Source organism: Excalfactoria chinensis, chromosome 16 (assembly GCF_039878825.1).
Source record: "Excalfactoria chinensis isolate bCotChi1 chromosome 16, bCotChi1.hap2, whole genome shotgun sequence".
NCBI classification, from domain to species: domain Eukaryota; kingdom Metazoa; phylum Chordata; class Aves; order Galliformes; family Phasianidae; genus Excalfactoria; species Excalfactoria chinensis.
In genome coordinates, this window is record NC_092840.1 from 3,159,489 (window position 1) to 3,182,022 (window position 22,534).

General features: G+C 52.8%; 3 protein-coding genes across 6 annotated transcripts in view; all 3 read right to left on the minus strand.

Annotated features, from left to right (window-relative positions):
- GCN1 (GCN1 activator of EIF2AK4) overlaps positions 1-2,516 on the minus strand; it is a 39,774-nt gene extending 37,258 nt beyond the window's left edge. For all 3 annotated transcript variants that reach the window (XM_072351021.1, XM_072351022.1, XM_072351020.1), the window contains exons 1-2: positions 2,404-2,516; positions 589-691 (exon numbers count right to left, since the gene is read on the minus strand). In XM_072351021.1, coding sequence (XP_072207122.1) covers positions 589-691; positions 2,404-2,421 — 121 coding nt within the window. In that variant the 5' untranslated portion in view covers positions 2,422-2,516. The remainder of the gene's footprint in view (positions 1-588; positions 692-2,403) is intronic.
- A 113-nt stretch (positions 2,517-2,629) lies between these two features.
- RPLP0 (ribosomal protein lateral stalk subunit P0) lies at positions 2,630-5,178 on the minus strand. Its single transcript, XM_072351077.1, has 8 exons — positions 5,142-5,178; positions 4,864-4,967; positions 4,447-4,622; positions 4,256-4,343; positions 3,839-3,985; positions 3,349-3,534; positions 2,951-3,091; positions 2,630-2,840 (listed from the first exon to the last, which is right to left on the minus strand). Exons 2-8 carry the CDS (start codon positions 4,915-4,917, stop codon positions 2,679-2,681), a joined length of 954 nt encoding a protein of 317 aa, XP_072207178.1. The 5' UTR covers positions 4,918-4,967; positions 5,142-5,178; the 3' UTR covers positions 2,630-2,678.
- A 537-nt stretch (positions 5,179-5,715) lies between these two features.
- The window catches only part of PXN (paxillin), a 38,016-nt gene continuing 21,197 nt past the window's right edge, over positions 5,716-22,534 (minus strand). The window contains exons 4-11 of one of the 2 annotated variants that reach the window (XM_072351384.1): positions 20,718-20,857; positions 20,158-20,359; positions 19,499-19,634; positions 9,867-10,040; positions 9,347-9,520; positions 8,705-8,786; positions 8,200-8,348; positions 5,716-6,603 (exon numbers count right to left, since the gene is read on the minus strand). In XM_072351384.1, the coding sequence (XP_072207485.1) occupies positions 6,337-6,603; positions 8,200-8,348; positions 8,705-8,786; positions 9,347-9,520; positions 9,867-10,040; positions 19,499-19,634; positions 20,158-20,359; positions 20,718-20,857 (1,324 nt within the window). In that variant the 3' untranslated portion in view covers positions 5,716-6,336. Of the gene's footprint in view, positions 6,604-8,199; positions 8,349-8,704; positions 8,787-9,346; positions 9,521-9,866; positions 10,041-14,368; positions 15,488-19,498; positions 19,635-20,157; positions 20,360-20,717; positions 20,858-22,534 lie in introns of those variants that run through there. The other variant, XM_072351383.1, reaches the window with a different exon arrangement.

A 22,534-nucleotide genomic window follows, 5' to 3' on the forward strand; every position in this document is an offset into this window, starting at 1 on the left:
TTTCACAATGTTTCCTTATAGATCACCGAGCTCTTTAATACACCATTTATTTAACACACTTTGTAACTGCAACCAGGAAGTGATTTCATCACGTATGAAGGTGTTCACAAGGATCATATTTAATTTCCCCTTTTTACACATTTTATGTGTATTTTTTAAACAAGGACAATGTTGGGACACACATTATTCCACAGCCACCTCCAGCATATGGGAGAAATCAAAAGGATTGTTTAGAATGCTGCTTTTCTTACGGTCATCTAAGAGCTCTGTATGTGTACTCTCTGTTACAGAAATATTTATGTGGGTCTATATAAACACTCCATGAATCACTACAAAACCAAGCAAAAGGGTCAGAAAGAAGCAAGCAATCTGTGCCCCCATGAAAAACCTGTACATGTGATGCTACAGCTCCTCAATGGAGAAAGCCCACGTGAGTAACAGAGTTCCGTGTTACACACAACGCACACCTGGAGTTAAGAAAGCACACACTCCAGGTGCTGCCACCCCCAACTCTCACACACAACCTGAACAATGGACTCCAATATTCCCTCCCACCCCCATGATCAGAACAGCGCCCCAATGCTTCACCTTTCCCAGCAATGCATTTTCCCAGCTCACTGAGGATCTCCCTCCGCTCCTTCACGCTGGCTGTAGTTACCTTCACCGCAAACCGCTTCAGTGTGTCAGAAATCTGAAAGCACACACAGATGGGGAAAAGACGTCAGAGCTCCTCAGGTGTCCACATAGAGAAAGCACAAGCAGCAGCTGCACAAACTCTTAGCGACCAAATGTAACCAGCCGTGGCCTCACCAAGCAGGGAAAGGCTCACTCAAGAGGTAGCTCCAAAGACTTCCTACTAAACTGAAGGACAGCTTTCTGCTTGCTGACCAATCTTAGCACCCCTTAAGGTTCGTTCACCCTTCTAAAAGGACAGTGACCAATCAATGCCTGAGAGAGCAAGGACTCAAAAAGCTAAAAGCCCAGGAAGTGCTGCCTCCTAAAGCCAAAAACCCCTTAAATGGGACTTCTAACCCATCACAGAGTTAACCACATTTCCCAGAACACCAACCTGTGGTTTCTGCCATTGGCTGTGAAATCACTTGCAGGGAACCAGGACAAGAATGCACAGCTTGCCTTTACTCTCACCCAGGATTAGCACACACAGCCCAGGAGCTTTGTACATTGGACTCATCAGGTTAAAAGCCTTTATGCCTTGCTGTAAAACTCCTCCCTTATGCCATCAACAGCACCCAGGCAAAACTAAGACACACATCACAGAACTGGACGCCTTTACATGTCCGTGCTGCTGCGGCTGCTGTGCTCTGTGCACGCAGGGCCCCGGACAGATTGCAAGGTGAGATGCAGGCCTGCAGGATGGTGAGAAATAACTGGGAGGCAGCCTACATTCCCAGAGATGTGTTCCTGCTGCTGCTGAAATGAACTTCCAAGCTTTAAAATGACGCATGAGAAAAGGCCCTGGGCAGCCCGACCAGGGATCGGGATCACAGCCTGCCATCCTCATCCTCTGCACTCACTTCAACGACAACAGCAGGGCTCCAGGAAAGGCTTGTAAATTCACCTCTCAAACTGAGGAACATTCAAGGCAAAACGTTACCGGCTTTGCCACAAAAGGCGTTTCAGAAGGATGGGAAACACAGCGATGTGAGGAGTGGGCATCGCCTCCGTCCCGCCCAGAGGCCGCAGCCAGCAGAGCCCTCAGAGAGGAGGGGGCGCTGCTCGGCGTCTGGGGGGCATCCCCGGCCCGGCCTCGGCCCGCTGAGACGGTCACCGCAGCCGTAAAGGATCTATCGCCCTTAGGAGCCCTCCGCCCCGCGAGCTCAGCGCACGGAACCGACCGAGCCACGTTTCCTCGTGCTGCTGAATCAGCAGCGAGATGCTCGGACGTGAAAAACCAGTTAACCGTGCGAGCAGGACGGACGTGCGGCAACACCGGGGGCTACGGCGGCAGCGCGGGGAGGGACGGGAGCGGCACCGGCTGCGGGCCGGACTGCGGGTCTCCGCTCCTGGTACAGCCGGGTGTGCACCGCGGGACGTGCCCAGGGAGCAGCGGCGGGACGCGGAGCCTTCGGGCTGCCCGCTGGGACACGGAGGGCGCCCCAACAGGGACAGAGAACGGCCGGCACGGACACGGCTCCATCGGGACGGACACGGCTCCATCGGGACGGCTCCATCTCCCCCCCCCAACTCGCGGCGGCTCCAGCGCGGCCCCCCCCGGCCCGGTCCGACCGCCACGTCCCCGCGTGCCGCAGCACCGAGCCGGGCCGAACGGAAGGGCTGGAAGAGCGCGGCGGGCAAAGGTACGGTGATAGGGACGGTGATGCGGAGCCGCGCGGATCCCGCCGCCACCGCCGGATAACCGCCGCAGGCCCGTCCCGCACCCACCTGCGTGTCGGCCGCCATGGCGCCGCCTGCGCCCCCGGAAGCGCTCCCTCCTTCCGGGGCGGCGTGCGCCGCAAGGCATGCCGGGACAGACACAACGCCCCGCCGAGCGGCCCCGTCCCGCCCCGCCCGCAGGGGGCGCCACGCGGCAGCACGGCCCGCCCCGCCCGCAGTAGCGCCGCCCCCCCCGGCCCACCCGCAGCACGGAGCGGAGCGCCGGACACGGACACAGCGTGCGGACACAGCTTTATTCGCGGCCGCGGGGCCCGGCAGCCCCACTAGTCGAACAGGCCGAAGCCCATGTCCTCATCCGACTCCTCGGACTCCTCCTTCGGCGCCTCCTTGGCCGGGGCGGCGGCGGCAGCGGCGGGTGCGGCCGTTTCAGCGACCACCGGAGCGGCCGCCACGAAGGCGGAGGGGTCGGCCAGGAAAGCCTTCACCTGCAGAACAGAACCGAGCTGGGCAAACCGCGTCCGGACGCTCAGACCCGCTGTGAGCAGCAGCCCCGGCAGCGCCCAGCACACACAGCGCCGCCAGCTGCGGCCGTTACCTTCTCAGCCAGAGGGAAGCTGTAGTCGGTCTCCACCGCCACCGCCAGCACCCGCTTGTAGCCGTTGATGATGGAGTGCGGCACGGAGGCGATGGTCGGGTACCCGATCTGCAGGCAGACGCTGGCAACGTTACGGACACCCTGCGAGGGAAACGACTGTGTTTGTGCAGGGATGGCACCCGGACACCAATGGAACACAGCGCATATTCTCCCTTGCTTCAGCCAAAAAAAGCCTAAAGAAGGCGCCCCTTGGCCAACAGCTCCTCCTAGGAGAGCTCCTGGCTCTGCAGCACTGCACAGAGCACCAGAGGTGACACAGCCCTGACATGGAGCCTCCTCTCCCTTTTCTCCCTGCAGCTGAAGAGGTGAATGTAACCAACAGGGGCTGCAGCACTGACCTCCAGGAAACGCTTGTGCAGGCTCTCCTCGGTGATGTCCAGCACTTCAGGGTTGTAAATGCTGCCATTGTCAAAGACCTGCTGGATCACCAGCCCAAAGGAGAAGGGAGAGATGTTCAGCATGTTCAGCAGGGTGGCTTCGCTGGCACCAACTTTGTCTCCGGTCTTAATGAGCTGCACATCACTCTGAGAAAAGAAGAGGAAGATGAATGAATACGCACTGAGATATTCCAGTAAACCAAAGGTGCATCCCTAGTGACGAGAAACAGAACTGAAGTACCAGAGGAGCACAAAGAAAAGACACTCGTAGTTAAGACCCTGCAGCTCCTGAATTCCTCCATTAGAGCTCAAGCACACAGCTGGGATCTGATGGAGGAGCTGAAACCCACCTCCCGCTCCACCATAAAACTGAACCCAGCCCAGAAGGAAGCAGCCAAACTGCTACTAAGGGACTGCATTATGAATGGAGCCATCAGTCCTTGGTCCTGACCAGAATTTCAATGGTCCCTCTGGAGATCTTGGTGGTGATGCCCAAGGCCTGGAAAAAGGAGGTCTTCTCAGGTCCGAGACCGGTGTTCTGGGCTGGCACAGTCACATCACAGGGAGCAATGGCACCAGCACGGGCGGCTGCCGGCACCTACAGGAAGAAGAAACAAGATCAGCTAGAGGAGAACTGACCTCTCAGCTCCCAGGGGAGCATCAGCCCCATCTTGAGGTGCTCCAGCAGGATGGAATCACCTGGGCACCCACAAATGGGGTGGAAATGAACATCAGTGAGTCACCCCCAGCTGCAGGAGCCTGGCTCCCAGCTCTGCAGGGCTCCAACACACCAGGTAACCCCGACACCTCTGTATTATCTCTAACTCAGCAGCTCCCAGCTCCGGCACTGCGAGGACCCACCCCGTACCTTGTTGGCCAGCAGCATGTCCCGGATCTCAGTCAGATCCTCCTTGGTGAAGACAAAGCCCACGTTGCCACGGATGTGAGGCAGCAGCCTGGAGGAAAGCAAAGCGCTCAGCCCGGCCTCTCACATACACATCCCAATGCTCACACACACCCTGCTGCTCATTGCAGCGCAGGGCTGGGGTCGGTACGCACTTCTCCAAGGCGGGGTTGTTCTCCAGGTGCCCGCGGATGGCTTTGCGCATCATCGTGTTCTTCCCCATCAGCACCACGGCCTTCCCGCGCAGCGACATGCGGATCTGCTGCATCTGTTTGGAGCCCACGTTGTCTGCTCCCACCACGAAACATTTCGGGTAATCATCCAGCAATTGCTGCGGCACAAACAGACACAGATACAGACACACACAGACACAGACACACACAGATACAGACACACACAGATACAGACACACACACACACACACAGAGTCAGACCCGGGTGTCGCCATGCGCTCACTGCTGGCCCCAACGCGTTCGTTACGGCCTGGCGGCGCTCGGCCCCATCCCGCACGTCCCGTCCCCCTCCCGGCCCGTCCCGGCCCCGCTCCCCGCGTCGTTCCCGGCGGGACTCACGATGATTTTCATGAAGTAGTTGGACTTCCACGTGGCCCTGTCTTCCCTGGGCATCGCGGCGGTGCTCCAAGGATCGCCCGGCGGGTTTAAAGACGAGCTGTGAGCTGCGAGAAAGGCTCGTTCAGCCCGCACCGCGCCACGCACCGCGCCACGCACCCACCCTGCCGGGCCCGGACCCCGCGCTCCCCCCGTGCCCCCACAACACCCCGGTGCCCCCAACACCCCCGCGGTGGTTCCGGTCCCGCTGCCGCCCGGGAGGCGCCGCGCGGCGCACCCACCTCCACGAGGGCTACGAGAAAGAAGGGCCGGAGGGCGGGACCGCCGCCTTTCATACGGCGGCTCTCGCCCAATCGCAGCGAGCCACGGGAGGGCTCTCGCTCAGCCCATTGGTTGTCCGCAACCGCCGATCAGGGCGGGCCGCGGTTTCGATTGGGCGACGCGCCCGTCACTCACAGAAGAGGCGCCGACGGCGTGCGGGCCGCACTGCGGCCGAAGTTGCGGCGCGCCCCCTGGCGGCCGGAGGATCGCGCGGCGCCGGAGGAGGCGGCGCTGACGGACAGAGCGGAACCGGCACAGAGTAACGGTACAAACTTTATTGGCGTAACTGCGAGAACGTATTGAAATGGAAGCAAAGCGCAGCGCGGCGCTACACGGCGGGACGGCAACGCGGGGCCCGTTACTCCTTCCGGGGCCGGCAGGCGCATGAGGGGTAGCCCCGGCACGGCCCGGCCCGGCGCTCCGCCTCCTGCCCGCCCCGTTGGGTTTGAGGGCGGCCCGCAGCGCCGATAGAAAAATCGCTTCCAAACAATTCGTGTATAAGAGGATTAAAAGCAAATTAAGATACTGAATTCAAAACTCGGTGTAGAAATCTTATCAAAGACAGGAGACAGTTCGTTCCCATTGTAAAACCGGCGTGACGGTCAGTACAAAAGTTATTGCTGTAGCATCTCTTAGAGCACAACGTGGGACGGGAGCGCAGGGAGGGGAAAGGCCGAAGGCTGGCAGCTCTCGTTAGCAAAGAGAGGAAGGAGAAAGAGAAAGAGAAAGAGAAAGAGAAAGAGAAAGACAGGACTCGGTTCGCTTCCTGGGTTATTAAACCCCGCCGCTTCTTCCCTCCCAGCCCCGGAGCAGCTCAGGCTGCGCTGATGTGCTGATGGACTCATGGGCCGCTCACAGCCGCCCCTGCCGGTAACGCGGCGCTGAGTCCCCGCAGCCAACGCTGCTGGCAGCACCCACCGCTTCCCAGGCGTGGAGCAACAAACCAGGAAGAACCCAGAGAGTAAAACCTTCCTTCCTCTCACAAACAACGACAGAAATAAAGTGGTATCGACTCCTTACAGTGTAACGGGGCTGGGCAGCCCCTCGCAGGGCCCCGACCTGCCCGGCAAGGTTTCTAAATCACAGTAATGTTCAAAGAGACAGAACCGCCACAAGGGGCGGCAGAAAGATGCTCAGCTCCCGTCTATGAGGCCTTTAACAGAAGAGTTTGAGAAAGCAGTTCTGACAGTAGGGCTTGTCGTTCTGTTCTTTGAAGGTTCCTTTGTTGAGCTGCTTGAGGCAGAAGGCACAGACAAAGTGTTCGGGGTGAAATTTCTTGCCCATGGCAGTGATGCAGCGTCCCGTGATGGGCTTCTGGCAGCCAGAGCACAGCGAGCCGCGGCGCTCGTGGTAATGGACCTCACAGTAGGGCTGCCCGTCGTGCTCGAAGAAGCTGCCGTTGATGAATGGAGTGAAACATTCCTGCAGGAGGAGAAAGCAGAAGGGAACGGATTGAGCGGGGATGAGGGCGGTGTGAACTGCTGCCTTTCATCACTGCACTGAACCAAAGCTCTGCCTGCACTGAACCAAAGCCCTGTCTGCACTGAACCAAAGCCCTGCCTGCTGAGAAGAGCTCCCAGGGAAAGGCTGAGAGATGGGCAGTGACAGCCATCAGCGAGGAAACGGCCACCAGCTTCCAGCCGGCTTCCCTTGCACAAAGGAAATACAACCAGCTACCAGGCAGGGGGAGGGATGCTCCTCCCATCGGGACAGGAAACACCGCAGCACCTTCCTCTCCTTTAACTCCTAATCTCAGCCCAGCTTCCCCTCAGTGGGAAGCAGAAGATGGGGACCAACACCCAGGTTTTCTTACAGCAAAACGTCCTGACTGTGGGGCTGGTTCCAGCTGAGGAAAAGAAGAACATCCTCCAAAGCAGTCCCTCCTGGCATTAGAGACACGCTTTGCACAGGACCCAGATGTCACTCACTGAACACAGCGGCAAAAGGGCCCAGAGAAGCCAGACCTCCATAGTCCTGGTGTTGCCAGCCCAGACACCAACCTCTTTCCCGCAGAGGAAGCTCAGCTGGACCCCAACACAAACAAGAGCCCAGCAAACAACATGCAGAGCCACAGGTAGCCGAACACTCACAGCACCACCACCAAACACCATTTGCCTACAGCAAGTCCAAAGCGTATCTAATGCAGACAGTCCTATAAACAGCCTCCTGCCTCAGCGGGACAGCTGAAAAGTCTTCTCTGCTTTAGCAAAATGGGGAAGAGAATCCTGCCTTGTGCCTCAAGACATCAGAGCTACCCCCACCCCAACAAGCAGTGTGACAGCAGGGAGAAGGAAGGCAGAACTGCATGAAAGAAGCTCAGTGCTGGCACAAAAAGCCTGGCCATGCCCGGCCCCACGCAGCCAGCGCTGCTATTTTGTGTCTCCATTCCCCACGCAGCAGTGGGCAGGCAGTGCAGTGCCCTCAACAGCAGCTTGCGATTCTGCTGCTTAATCTGGCCTCTGCCTTTGTTTCACTCTAGGAAACACTGGCTTCTATTTGCTCTTCTCTTGGGGCCTGCAAGAGATAATATTTGCAAGGCTCTCTGAAAGAGTGCCAAGCATTTAATCTGCAGTATTCCTGTTTATTATGCCTGTCGTATGGAGCCTGCCACTACTCCACTGACGTGCAATGCTTGTCTGAACAAGGTCAGTTTCATTAGTTTACGTTGTCAGATGGAGCACGAGAGGAAGATCCTCAAAACCTGATCACTGAGGCAAGTGCTCGAAGAGCAGCTCGGCTCATCATTGTTTAAAGGTCACAAAACATGTCCCTGTCTATCTGTGCACTGCTGCAGAAGCCCTTTAACTGCAGCTGGGAACAGAAAGAGCAATGCAGCAAGAAGGTTTCGTGTAAACAGGCAGAGGAGCATCGAAGCCGTTTGGTTGCTGATGTTTTTATCTCGTGGTGCTGACGGACTCTTGTGACCCCACAGATTCCTCCTTCCTGATAAGGGACCTGACGCCTGCAGGATGTGAAGGACAGGGGTCCAGCAGCCACAAAGGACCTTGCTTTTCTTACCCGGCAGACAAAGCACTCAGGATGCCACAGGGTGTTTAAGGCAGAAATGTAGTTTTCCAGGATAGCCCGGGCACAGCCTCCACACTTGGGAGCAAACATGTCGAAGTAGTCCTTGCGGCAATAGGCCTTGCCATCCTTCTCATGAAATCCTGCCAAAGAAGAACAGAGGCAAAGACCATCAGCTCCTGACTTCACCTATGGCAGCCTGGCTCTGTGGGGTAACCAGTGTGAGCAGGATCACCCTCCCTCTCCCCTGGCACAAAGCAGGCAGCTGTTTCTTGTTCTGCTGCCCTTCCCGTCCCATGCACACACGTGCTCATCCTCTCCAGAGCCTGAGAGTGAAAAGATTTCCGCTAAGATCCTTCTCCCACAAACAGCTACTTCCCTTGGAACTTCCACCTCCAGTATTTCCTGTCATCACAAGCCCCTAATAGCAGCTCTGCCTTACACACTTGTCTGCAGTTCAGGAAGGAGAATGTCTTCCCGTCCCATTATGCAGTAATACCTTCAGGTCCAAAGAAAACTCCACACTGGGCACAGAAAAAGTGTTCAGGGTGCCACGTCCTGTCCAAAGCCGTCACCACTTTCTGTTCAGAAGAAGACACAAAGAAAAGTCACATCGATCATAGCTCTGCTTGGAGGTGAGCAGAGGGGGCAGGGAGTGGGGAAGAACACGTTTAAGTCAATGCTGACAACTGCACACATCAGAATAGATTGTCCTTTATAGAGCTGAGTCAATTCTTCCCCGTCTCCAGCTCACTCAGACCTTCCCCATGGGGTTCTTCTATTGTTTAATCCCTAAGACGACCTTACACACTGCTTCCTCCCTCACACAGGGCCCCATCCAGCTCTCAGGACCAGCACTGGTGCTGTTACTACAGGCTACCAGCAGAAAAGAGCTGGGAAGTCATCAGCACAATGATGGAACCACGAGGAGTTTCAAAGGATTACAGCTTCAGCAAAGGGGGGGGGACTGAACCACCCCATTAGTGTAAGAATTGCACCAGGTCCGAGTTGTTGGCCGTCCAGAGCCAGGGCAAAGGCAAAACAGAAACCCCCAAAAACATCTTTCACCCAGGACACATGGAGAGAGCTTCTAACAGCTGCAGCACCTCCCCGGCGCTCTTAACCCTAACCAGGAACTCACATCAAGGATTGGCCCGTTGCAGTAGTAGCAGCGAGGAGAGAAGAGGTTGTGATAGTCCTTCTCGCAGTAGGGCTGCCCATCCCGCTCAAAGAAGTTCCGTGACCCGATCTCCTCCTGGCAGTGGGTGCAGACGAAGTGCTCGGGGTGCCAGGTTTTCCCCATGGCTGTAACTACCTGTTGGGAAGACCGGTTATGAAGGACGGCTCCATCTCGCTCTCCCCAGATCACGCGACAAGACACCAGCTGGAGGTCAGCAAGAATGGCAAGTTCTACTACTCAAGTGAGCCCTGGACTGGGGTAGCATGAAAACTGAATTACCTATCATCTCAGGAGAGGGCAGTCCCTCAAGGGCAGAGTAGAGGTCACTGGAGGAGCTTACAGCGTACCTAGCCAGTGGATAAATAGAGTACTTCAGTTTCTCCAGCATCTCCAGTCTCTTCAGCCTCACGAAAGAAACCCTCCCCACTGCTCCCAGCTGCAGGCCAAGGCTCAGCAATGAGACGGCACACCTTCAACCCACCTGCCCAGCGATCGGCTTCTTGCAGGCTCCGCACACACCCTTGGCGACTGTGGCTACCCCCAGTTTGTTCAGGTCAGACTGCAGACTTCCCAGCATGGTGTCCAGCTGACTGCCAGGCTTGGGGGTGGTGGACGGTGGGGAGCTGCTGCCGCCGGCTTTCCCCTGTGCCATGAACTGTAGGGAAGAGAAAACAAAGGTCGTGGAGCAAACGCTGCTGCAGCTCCCAGAAAGAGCTCTGCTCTTGCTGCCGGTGGCGCTTCTGCAGAGACAAACCAGAGACCGCTCGGAGACGGCTACGCTCTCTGCAGAAGCCTGGGGGAGCCAGGATCAAGGCTCAAGTCCACACACTGTGCCCATGCAGAGACATGCAGAGATCCTGGGATGTAAAACAGCAAGGCAGGCAACTAAGGGTTTGACTTTCCTTTGCTGTACGCACAGCAGAAGTGACGAGCTGTTCCCAAACACTCGGTACAGCGCTCTGTAAGCCTCTGCCAAAAACCTCCCTTTACCTCATCAGTTCCTGGCCAGTTGTCAAAGCAGAGACGCCATCCAGAGGGCCCCTTCCCTCTGACCTCTTTCTAGTCCTACTGCCACTCTCTATCCTTCTTAAAAGGCATTCCTCTTCCACTCTCCTCCTCCCTTTCAGCTAGAGCTCCCCTTCCTCCATCCGCACCCTTTATGTCCATTTCCTCCTTTGCCCCATCAGGTGGCTCCCATCCCACGCCAAAGCTAAGCAAGTGGAAGCAGGAAGGAAATTCCCTTCAAGCTGCCTGTGTTTACCCACACAGAGGGCAGTGCATCCAACAGCAGAGCCCGAGCAGACGGGGCTGCAATGGAAACACTGCCACGTCTGTTGTCGGACCTCTGGAAATGCACAAGGAAGGGGTTACAGTCCTCATCACACACACACACACACACACACACACACACACACAGAAAAGCTTCCCAGAGAAGAACGGGGAGAGAATTTGCCCTTCCAGCCACTGGAGGAGCTCTGCTCCCTGTCCTGCAGCCAGCCGTGCCTGTAGCCAACCAGCCAACTCGGTGACAAACCCCGTTTTCCACTTGTTTGTAGAAAAATTCTCATAACACACATAATTTCCCAGCCCAGCAGCACAGAAAAGCCCCAGTGTCTGGAGCCTGGAATAAACCCTCTGCCATACAGCAGTCATGTGCTACCACACGGTTACAGTGAACATCTCCAAAGCGCTCTGCTGCAAGGAGACTGCTCACAGGAGGGATGGCCCCACGTACACAGAGCCAGGGCAGAGTCCCAGGACAAGGCCAGGGCTTCCTGCATGGCACAGCACGAGGAAAAGGGTTGGACCGAGCTGGAACAATCACATCCTCTCTCGCTAAGCAGGGGCTTGTGACCAGCAGGCACAGATTACACAGAGACAAATCATAAATACCATCTGGAAAGAAAGGAGAGGAGAAGAATTCGACACGCAGAAGCACAGTACTTGCTGTGCCTTGCCGGTGTGGCCCATGCAGATGACCTCAGTGCAGGCCCAATGACCTGAGGACACACCATCACTACTTGGCCTGGTGGTCCAGCCTTCCCTGCCAGCTCACAGGTTTGTTTCCAACCTCCTGCACACAGTGCTGCTACTTGAAGGGGACACAGCACAGCATTCACACAAACACGCCATGCAAAGGCCCTTCAAACTGCCCCTTTGGCTGGGAGCAACATGAGCACCACACCATGCACTACCAGACAGCAGTTATGTTCACCACGCTGCAAGCTCCAGGAGCTGCTCCCAGCACATACATCCACCCAAAGAGCACACCATGCTGAGAGGAAACAAAAGAGCTCCTGCCTTCTCAGGGCTGGGGGGGCCTGGGGGTGCACAGGCAGCCAGCAGGTTGGCACTGCGGATGAGGGGAGGAGCAGAGGTCACCTGAAAAGTACAACAGTTCAGGATGCAGAGGCTGACTGGCTGCTGAGACCTGCCTGTACAAACAGCACGGCATAACACCACACTGCTCAAATGTACTATAACTCCCCAGTATCCCAGGGCTGCAGCCCCCCCCCATCCCTCCAGCACCAGCTCCTCCTCCAAACACAGCCAGGACACCCCATCACACGGGCAAGCACAGCAAGGATTGAGATTTCACTGTCATTTTTCCATCCCCCCACCCATCCGATGAGAGATGGTGGCAGGGAGAGCTGAGACCTGAGTTTCAGAGCTACCTTCTTCATCTCAGAGGGAAAGAAACCATAACCCCCTGCTGCACAAAGGGCAGGCAGGAAGCACCCACATCTCAGCAGATCAGTGCACAGCCGTGTAGTCTGCAGTGCAAGATGGGCACAGCTGGCATCGATTTGATACCACTAATGACTCTGCTCTTTCATTAAGTGGTTCAGAGCCGGCCTCTACCTGAACTGAGCTATCAAGCTGACAGCAGTGGAAAGACTGGACTGTGTTAAAATGAAATAAAAAGGAAAGCAGAAAAAGAGAATCCTGCCTGCATCCATGGGACGAAAGCCTCATCTTCTGTTTGACAGCCAACAGAAACAACTGTCTTGGTGCTAGGGGTCCAGGTCTGGGGAGAAGAGTGCCTAAGATCTTCAGGAGGAGGGGTGCCCACAAGAGAGAGCTCACGATAATCAGCATCGGAAGCTTCCCACTGGAAAAGAGGCTGGGGAGCCAAGCGGAAGGAATAGGAGGAGACTGGACACGGAGCTGAGGTAGCCGGTGCATGGGAGGGCTGAGCTGGGAGTGGAAGCTGAGGTACATGAGAGGGAGAAGCACTAGCAGGGACTGTCTTCACAGCTTCATTGGAAGGTTGGAGTGGGGGAGAGGCTGAAACAGAGACTGTTCTCCTTCGGGGGTGTGGGGATTCTGGAGGGAATACCACCTAGAAAGACAGGGAAGAAAAGCGAGTAAATCCAAAGAGGAACCAACAAGCACCTCCTGCAACTGGAAGCACAGACCAGTAAATAACGATCTCTGGTGCCTCGTGTTTTCCTTCCTACTCTTCTGAACCTCCCTGGTTCATATCAGAGCACAACTGGGACATTAACCTCACTGCTACAGCCAAGCAAAGCGGGTAAGAACAGAGGCCTGTGGTGGTTACCATCTTTATCTAAGGGGAAGAAAGCAGCAAACAACCAAGGGAAGGGAAAATAGAGAAGGGAACTCGCTTCTCTGTGTAGCTTTAAGGAAGAGCACCATCTTACACCCAGAACTTCCTGCACAGGCACGTACTGGGGAAGGCAAGGCATCCCTCTCTGACAGGCATCCCAGAAGGGTCTTCAAACAACACCCACACAGCTATTTGATGTGCAGTAGCAGCAGGCTGCCCAGACAGATACCATTACCAGCACCCTCAGATATCACTCCAGTCCTCAAACATGAACTAGGAACTGAGAGCCAGTTTACTTTTCAGGTCAGAAGAGGCTGAGCAGAAGGAGTTAGTTCTTCATTTCACGTTGCTGAAGGTGCAACCTAACAAACACCTCCACAACATGCTGCCTAGGCAGAGGAACATGCTCCAGTTTCCCAGAAGTGGAAGCTCCCCCTCACTTTCTACCTTCTCTATTTGCTGTCCACCATTCTGCTCTTCCCCCTGGGGTCGGGCAGTGATAATGACCCCCTCTGTCAGCCAGTCATCCTGACTTTTCTGCTCCTCCTGTTCCTGTTTAGCAATTCCCAGCCTGTCCTGCAGCTCTTCAATCAAGCGATCTTGGGACTCAGTCTTGTGAAATATTGCAGGGCCCAGTTTACGCCTTGGAGAGAGGTCACAACTCATTGGATGCACATTGGAGGTTTCTTTTGTCCTCTTGATTAAAGACTTAATCTAGATGAAAAAGGCAATAGTGTCAGCAGAGAAAAGAGTAAGAGCCAGCCTCAAGATGCAGCAGCACAAACTCAAGCCATTAGTGACAAATGTAAGCAGGAAGAGTGATGACATTCATTCCACAACGCCAAAATTCTTCTTGGCACGGTCCAGAACAGTGACTCAGTGCAAGGAAAAACTCTGTAAAGATAACCACTGCAGCCAGAAATAACTGTCCAGAAAAGGAAGGCAAAGATTACCCAGCAGAAAGCCAAGATACGAGGTGCAGCACAACCATTCCACTGAGCATAAAGAAACTTCAGCATCACAAGGAAACACGGCAGACTTTCAGTGTTTGCCCTTTGCAAGCATAAGATGTGGTCCGGTGCACAAAGCGTACATCCAGAGCTAGAAGGAACACTAACAGGTCCAACAACAAGACCTAAAAAGGCAGACGAACATCTTCCAGAGGAGTGAATCAGCCCTTTAACTTTTCAGAGGCCTTTATGGACTAAGCGTCTGCCTCATTCCATTTAAGGAAGAAAAACCCATCTCACTGGGCAGTCCTTACACTCTGCCATGTTCTGTGCTGCTGACCAACGTGCAGAACGGACCACGGGACAAAGCAGAGGACTTAAAGCCTCCATGACATGCAGCTGTCAGTAACGCTGCTCAACACCACATGCTGTTAGTGTGGGTGAGCCTAGGCACACTCACACCACACGCAGAACGTTAGTGCACTGTCAGGACAGCCCTAGCTGCGACTCATCCTCCTCCCACATTCATTCAGTGCCTGCCTGGCCTGACGCAGAAATCCTTTCAATGGGTGGCTTGGAGAGGCATGGCAAATCCCATTCAGCTTTCCAAGTGTTTTCAGGAGATTCCGGAGCAACTGCAGAGCTTCCAATCTGTTCACTTTCCTCATCTCCTCCATCTTTGTTCATGTTAGCAGTACCTGCCTGCATGGGAGCTCTCTCTCTGCCCTGCCTCTTCTTGACCATGTCAGGACAGCCACCTACTTGGACTTCATATGGTACTTCGGCCTTTAGCTCCTGTCCTCGCTCCACAACAAAGCCCAGCTGTTTTTCAGTGTCTGGGAAGACACCCCACTGATCCAGGGCCACAGCAGAAGGGTCACACGCAGGACTCAAAATGCCGTCACTCTTCTTGTGTACTTCTGGTACATGCTCTGACAGCTCCAGGCCACACCGCTCAGCTACAGCTGCTTTCACACTTCTGCCCTGAGCAGGAAGGGCTGAATTATCCCGGAACGCTCCCTGCTGATCCAACCCTTTAGCTGCCTGCCCCTTCCCTCGGCCGCTTATTCCAGCGTTTGAAATTGAGATGCTTGAGAGTTTGGGGTCACTTCTCTGCTCCTTCTTCTCACTCTCCTGTGCCAGCTCTAAGCCCTGTGCCTCCACCTTCGCAGATCTACACAGAAGCTCGGCCCTGGGAGCCGGCACAGCCTGGCAAGTCTTCCTTGAAGGGTCAGGCTTTCCAGTCGGCCTCGCCGAACTTGCAGAGGCCACCTGCTCCCCACGAGTAGCAGAAACAGAAGAGATACGTGGAGGGGGCACAGGGGCCATTTGTGGCAAAGAGGGTACACGTGGAAGGGCGGCACACTGCCCTGAAGCAGACCACATTACAGTGCTGCTGCCTTCCTCAGTGCACAGAACTGCTGAGGGGGCACCCGCTGCCACTGCCCCGTCCCCGCTGTGCCTGACTGAAGGGCACTTGGAAGGGGGCAGCACTGTTATACTGGGAGGGATGCTGCTGGAGTCTGCATCTGCTGAATCGGGAACCAGTTCTAGGGAGGGTTCAGGAATCAGAGACATAGTCTGTAAAAAGGAGACAGGAGAAAGGAGGAGAAAAAAAGAAAGATAAATAAGAAACAGAGGGCAGAAAAAAACAGGAAGTATGGTATAAAGCATCGTGACAATTGCCATCTCCAAATGAGGAGCCATGCTGATCCCGAGCCTCACTTCAGAGCAAAAGGAATGAGAAAAGGGGAGCAAAGAGGAGAAGCAATGTGACACCGTGCTCATCTTTGCACACAACCACAGGATGCGAAGATCTACAGCCATCAAGATCCTTTTTCTCTGCCACCCTCTTACGTAACACCTCGTGTGTTCACCTGCAGCTGCGATGGGGGCATGCAGCAGCTGCCAGGAAATCAGCTACAAGCCCAGGAATGTCTGCACTGTGAGCAAAGGTCACATTAGCAACTCACACTCTGCTATGAACATCCCGTATTTCAAAGCTGAAAAAAAGAGCAATGCACGAGTAGAACAAACCATGACATTTTCTTCTTAATACACCAACAACCTGCTCCAGCTGCCTGAGTTTACAGCAGAGAAAACAAAGCTTCAGGGCACACACAACAAAAGCATGACATGGCCTTTGTTCCACTCACAACATCAGTCTCACCTTGGATGTGACACACACTGAACCTCAATGCATTTGCCAGACATTCCACACCCTTGTAAGCTTTGCTCACATTGCCAGATGAACCTCTTCTACTTCGGTCACAATCTCCACATTTCAATTGTAACAAGATCAGAATTCATTTTAAGCCAAAATACACCCTAACAAGAGTGACTGACAGCAAGTTGTCAGTTCTCCTCGGCTCAGAGGGTGTTTAAAAGAAAACACGAATCAGGGATCCTCCTTTTCCTGTTTTCAATGGCTCCTGGCTGAGCCTTTGGAGACAAACTGGCATTACACCTTTTTCTCAGAGAGAGAAAATCGGAACATTGCTTTAGCCAAGCTCACACTGTAGGTCAGCCCGAGGTCAATGCAGAGCCCTGTTGGTTTTAAAGCCTATCCAAAGATCTCCGAATCCAACAGATATTGAGACATGCTCCGATTCTTCACTGGGTTTTCTGGAAAGCTTTAAGAAGTTAGATGCTCACATCCCAACATAGCAACAGCTCGGCCTTTACTTACCTGTATGGGCACTTGTCAGGAAGAAGAGGCAAAAATTAACCAGAATACAAACAAGATCTGCCAATAGTTGGAAGAGACAGATACCTTCAGGTGGCCGCCTAACCTGCACCCATGCCAAGGGGTCAGGAGCCAGCAAGCACACACACTGGTGAAGTCCCCAAGTAGAGCTGTGGAGAGGCATCTTAGAATGCCATAGGGGACTGCAATTAATCACAGGTTGCTCCTCATTTCCAGAAGCAAAGCAAGATGAAACGAACCAGCAAGTACATTAATTAGTTAAAGTAACAAGGGAATTTCCTCATATTGCCCTCCTCCCTGTATTTTGCCTAACGTGGATGTACTTGTACAGGTAAATGGGTGTTAATACTACAGTTCACACTCAGTTTCCAGACTTTCTAGAACAGTCAGCTGTGTGCAAGGCAAGGCCGTCGTTTTGCTCAGAAGCAAATATTCCCAGCATACAGAAAACACACTCACTCCAAATGACGAGCAATGGCTAAATACAAAACAGCACCGTAACAGTTAAACCCGAGCAGCACAATGCACAGCACAATGCACAACGAGCCAGCGTCACGTTACACAGAAATGTCAGAGGCTGAAAAACCAAGTGCATTAAGTAATCTCAGTGCCTGCTGATGAGCTCGATAACCAAAATCAGATGGATTCTGTAAGCAAAGAGAACGAGCAACTCATTACAGTGAGCAAAAGATGATAGAAGGGCAATGTATCGGTCTGTAATAGCACCTGTTATTCCAGGGTACAACAGGAGTGAAACGCTGGAGCTGCCACCTCTCCCACCACCATCCGCTGGGGCCTGCAGTTGTACCAACTACAGGTAATTACATGCTGCACTTTGTTTCCCTGCCCTATTTCTTGCAACCACATACAAGTCTGGTGTGTGAATGACAGCCTCTTCTTTTTCACCTTTGGGAAAGACCCCACTTCTCCCCCACCCCCCCCAGAAGATCATTCCTACAGAGAAGTCAGCACCACCCATTGACACAAATAGGGGAGGTAAAAACAAAGAGAAAGGACTGAAAGGAAAATGAAGAACGGGAGAAATTAAAGCAGCTGCTCAAAAACAGCCAGTGTCAATAATAAGAAAAGAGAAACTATTACAGAAATCGTGCTGCTGGTTCTGCAGGGAACAACAGACAGATGGGCTCAATGCCTTTCAAAAATCCTAACGCTGCATTTACAGATCTTGAGATCTCGTTGCATTTCAGGTTTCTTTTAGAGCTCAAGCAGACAAGAAGCCAGGAAGGAGGGCAGTGTTACAGAAAGCATGTCCTTGTTCAGGCAGCTACCACTGGAGTTGCGCAAAGCAAAAAGGCGTGTGTTGGGTGAGGACGTCCCCTGCTGCCAAAGCTCACCTAGGAGCAAAGGCTGGTGGCAGCAACCGCACCCTGAGCTTGTTTTCTGAGCCCTGATAAAGCAGCAGGAGGCCCTGGCACCGACAGCGCACAGAAGCAGCAAGGCAGGGTATGCTGCCAGCAGCACAGGTGGGAACTCTCTCCAGCTTCACAAGAGCACAGTTTTTGAGCTGCATGGAACAGTTACTCGCTGATAGCCTGCTCTCTGCCCTAGGACCTAATATGGAAAAAGAAAAGCACCAGTAAGGCATCACTATTTGCAGTGACTAAATACATACTAAATTAAGTCCAGAGAAAACAGCGAGTAGCTCCTTGAGTCTCACAAAATCAAGTATGTGAGTCACAGACTGCAGACTTGAATTAAAGCCAATAAGTACAGGGCAAGCAAAGTCCCGAGGAGCATGCAGGCTCACTGCTGGCTTCTCAGCTGTCTACGTCTTCTCAGCTCTGACCGCGTCGGGACCAAACTCACAGCAGGAGATGGAGGTTGGCACAGGCAAGAGGAACAAGTAAGATAGTTTGGAACTTCATAGCATTACAAAGCAGACTTGCACGTGTATGTAAGAAAGGCACACCCAATAATGACAACATATTAGATATTTGCTTCTCCACCTCTCTCAGAACAAATACAAGAGAATAATTCAGCAATGCTATAAGCAAATCAGCTGAAAGTAAAGAGAGGAAAATTACTTTGCCATGACTGTGGGTAGGTGAACCATGCAAATAAACTCCACAGTTAACCACCTAGTGTAAAAAGGATAGTACGCCTATCTGAATAGAAACGAGTGCATCTGTAAGTTATCTGAGCACACAGAGCAGGTGCTTGGTGCTCCACTGGCAAGTTATTCCTCTGCTTCTTCTCTTATGAGAATCTTTTTGTGTGCCACTTGTGACTGAAGTAGCAGTAGCAGTTCTTTTCCAACACAATACACTGATTTGCAAACAAGATCCTGAACAGCACTTGCCATCCTTCACCTGCACAAGCTCAGTCTTTAATCCTATTTGGAACTGAGTAGGTGATATCGTTTTAAAACTGAAACCCTCAAAGTTTTCATCTGCTCGATGCAATGGTTTCAATGCTCATACCACACGCCTTTAAGACCATGATGCCCTTCTCAGGGAAGCACAAAGTAGAGGCACGCTGCAGTGGAGGCTCAGCCCATGGAACAGAAGAGCCTGGCCTCTGTCATGGAGCAGACTGATGCTCCCCTACTTCTGTTCAGTTGCAGCACAGCAAAATAATTCACCCTGCACTGAGCAGTAACTAAACTCATTATCTTTGCCAAATGCAGACAAACTGCAGAATGGATGGAAAAAACTGACCCCCGAGCTCCCTTACCCACACCAGCAACGGGAAATTATTGCAGTCAAGAACCTACAGCAGCACAAATACCACCAAAGGAAGTTCCACAGGGTGAGAGGTAAAGCAGACGTTCAGGAAATCAGATAAGGTCAGCAGATGTGGCCAACATGCAAGAGCCTGGGCATGGGAAGGGACGAGATGAGGTGCAAGCTGTCAAGATAAAGCACCTTAAAGTCAGAGAGGGACGCCATCAGCTCATCCAGTTCTCGTGTAGCTGAAGAAGCAGAGATACGGGTCTGCTGCTGACTGGCGGTGACACGCTGGGGGCTGCTCACCTCCCCTTGGCTCACAGTGATTGCAGGGCTGACGAAAATAAAATACATTTATTTTTAAGGAGTGCATCTAGGCTCGGGGGAGAGCTCCTAGGCTGAAAGTCTCACTGGCCCCACTAAACAAGCACAGCGTGGCAAGTGTCATCAGCACTGCTCGCCCTAGCCAGCCCTCCCCCAGATCCAGCTTCTGCAACACACACAGGTCCTGTCTCTCTGCCAAGTCTAACATGAGTATACATGCACATACACCCATCCATTAAGGAACAGACCACGACCAAACACTCATTTGGCCAGACAGCAGGTATCTGTGATCAGCTATAAATCTGAGTTTAAAAATAACATGCCACTAGTAACACAACTCATGTATCTTTTCATCCAGAAGGAGCTGCAGCAGACAGAAGAGCATCAGCATCTTCAAATGCCTGCTTGACTTCCCACCCTGCAGCCAAAGCACATCTGTCTGCCACTGTCCCACAACATCTGCCCCTCCACTACTCTCCCAATTCCCTTAACAGCCTGTCCAGCCCCACTGCACCCATCGAAACACTACTTACACTGGGCTTGGCACAGAGCTCTCCAGCTCATCCAGCAGGCTCTCCACACTGGGACGCACATCTTCGATCCCACGCCCACCATTTCGCTTTGGTTTTTCTTTTGTAGGGGGTGCAGCCTTCCCTCCTGCAGAGCTGCTGCTCTCTGGGATGACATAGTGAGGTCCAGCCACGTTGGGCAGTGATGGGCTTCTGCTGACTTCATCTTTAGAACAGAGGAGCAGAGTTGTTCAGACACATAGGCCCATGTATATATGCAAATTAGAGAAAAGAGCAACATGCTGCCCAGAAACCCTGCGGAATCACCATCTTTAAGGATAGTTATAACTTAGAGCACAAGGGCCTAACCAACATCATCTAACTTTGAAACTGTGAAGTCAGTCATTTTTAAAGCTAGGCCAGCACTGAGTAGGGTGCTGAACCTCAAGGGATCCCACCCACTAAAGGAATCCTTGTTCAGGGCTGGTGTCACCTCCCTCAGCATGGATGCTGGAAGGAAGAAGCAGGCTGCTACTTTGGGAAATAAGCTATTCACTAACACCAAATGTCTTGCTAGTCCTTACCTGCTGGGAAGCCACTGGGGGGATTATGTTGAACAGCATTCAGTTCCAGGAGAAGCCTGTCCAGTTCCGAAAGGTTGCTGCCCAGGGAGGTGCTGGTCATTGTGGGAGACGGTTCTGCAGACTTCTGCTTGTTTGGGAAGCTAGAGATAAAAGGGAAGTGTAAAAACTTCTGCTTTGAGACACAGCAGAATGATGGAGGGAAACTGAGTTCACGCAGGTACTGTATTCTTTTCAGGCTGAGGCTTTTAGCTCTGTGGGGAAAGCTGTGTGCTTTGTGAAATGACTGTCACCACAGCTGTTGTTTAGCCACATCTTTGCTTGTCAGTTACAAAGAAGCAGCACTGATAGACAGGGGCTCAGATCTTAGGACTCTGTGCTGCACTGTTCTACAGCAAAGAGTTAACTGCCTACAGATCCAAGATGCACAGAACAGCAGCAGAACCATTAGCTGGCATACAGGAAAAGGGCCTGTTTCTGCTGACAGCACACCGAGAAGCAAAAACCTCTCCTCTGGAGCAAGGGGACGCAGGGCCAGCACAGGCTGGAGAGGAGGCGAAGTACAAAACTCAAGCTACCAAAGCTACTGAAAGCAGTAGGTTGTGTGTCCTGAAAAAGGCTGCCAAGTGGTCCCTTTTCAAGTCCTCAAACCTTTGGTGAATTCTAATCAAGTTATAATAAAGTAATCTGAACGCATTTTCCATGGTGTTCAATACACAAGACTCCACAGAGGTCTACCTACATACATGTATAAATAAAACACTGCCTGTAAGTTACAGCTTATGCAGTAAGAGAGATCCCACTTAGCCACGTTCAGCTGCAAGGAGTTTCAAAGCAAAACAGCAGCAGTGCAGTGACCTGTACGGTAACTACACTAACAGCAATCTACCCACTGTCAATAGCAGGGAAATTTTCTCCTAGTTTTACTAGTGGACAAATAACTTCTAATGCTTTAGAGGTTCTTATTCGATCAAAGATACTTCCCAAATCCAAGCTGGGAATTTGTCCTGTGCCCACATCCAGCCTTGCTGCTCAGAAAGTTAATATGCAGCAGGTTTAGCACTGTCAGACCTATAGCACTAGTGACAATTATGAAACTTCATAAAGGAAGTTATTATCTTACTCTTCAGATTGAAAACAAAGTCCACAAATGCAATCTGAGAAGGGCATACTTCATCTTGGCCTGAGCACACAAGCTCCAATTCACACAAGAACCAGACCATGCCAGACTCCCTTACAGGAGGATTCAGGGCCCTAATTATCTTGATTTTGTACTAATTGCATGCAGCCCTCTGAAAAATCTCAATTACTGCCTCCATTGAGCCATCTCTGGATACGTCTGGTTCTACCCTGTAGTAGTTCTGGTTGCAGGCAGCTTTCAGCCCAGTATGAAGACTTGGGCATAGTCAGAACATGGCAGGAGAGCAACACACTTGTCTCCACACTGTAAAAAGGTACCCAGGACAGAGTGCATCACACAGGGCCATCAGAGATGGAGCTATGGCCACTTCTTCCTCTCTCATCCCCATGTCAGCAGGAAGGTCTGTCTCACCACACAGACCATCCCTGCAACCTCTCAGTGCAAGAACAGCTGTCAGCGAGTATAACACAATTAGTAACTGGTAACATCAGAAGTACTGACAGAGAAGCTTTAAAGCCCTCAAGAAGAAATTTTGAATGTACTTGAAAATCCAAACAATCACACACCCTGCTAGGTGATGGTTACCGCATTCCTTGAGACAACTGACTCAAAGGCCACACGTCTCCAAAAGAGCTGTGTGGGGCTGGTTAACAGGGAGGACGGATTTGTCACCAGTCTC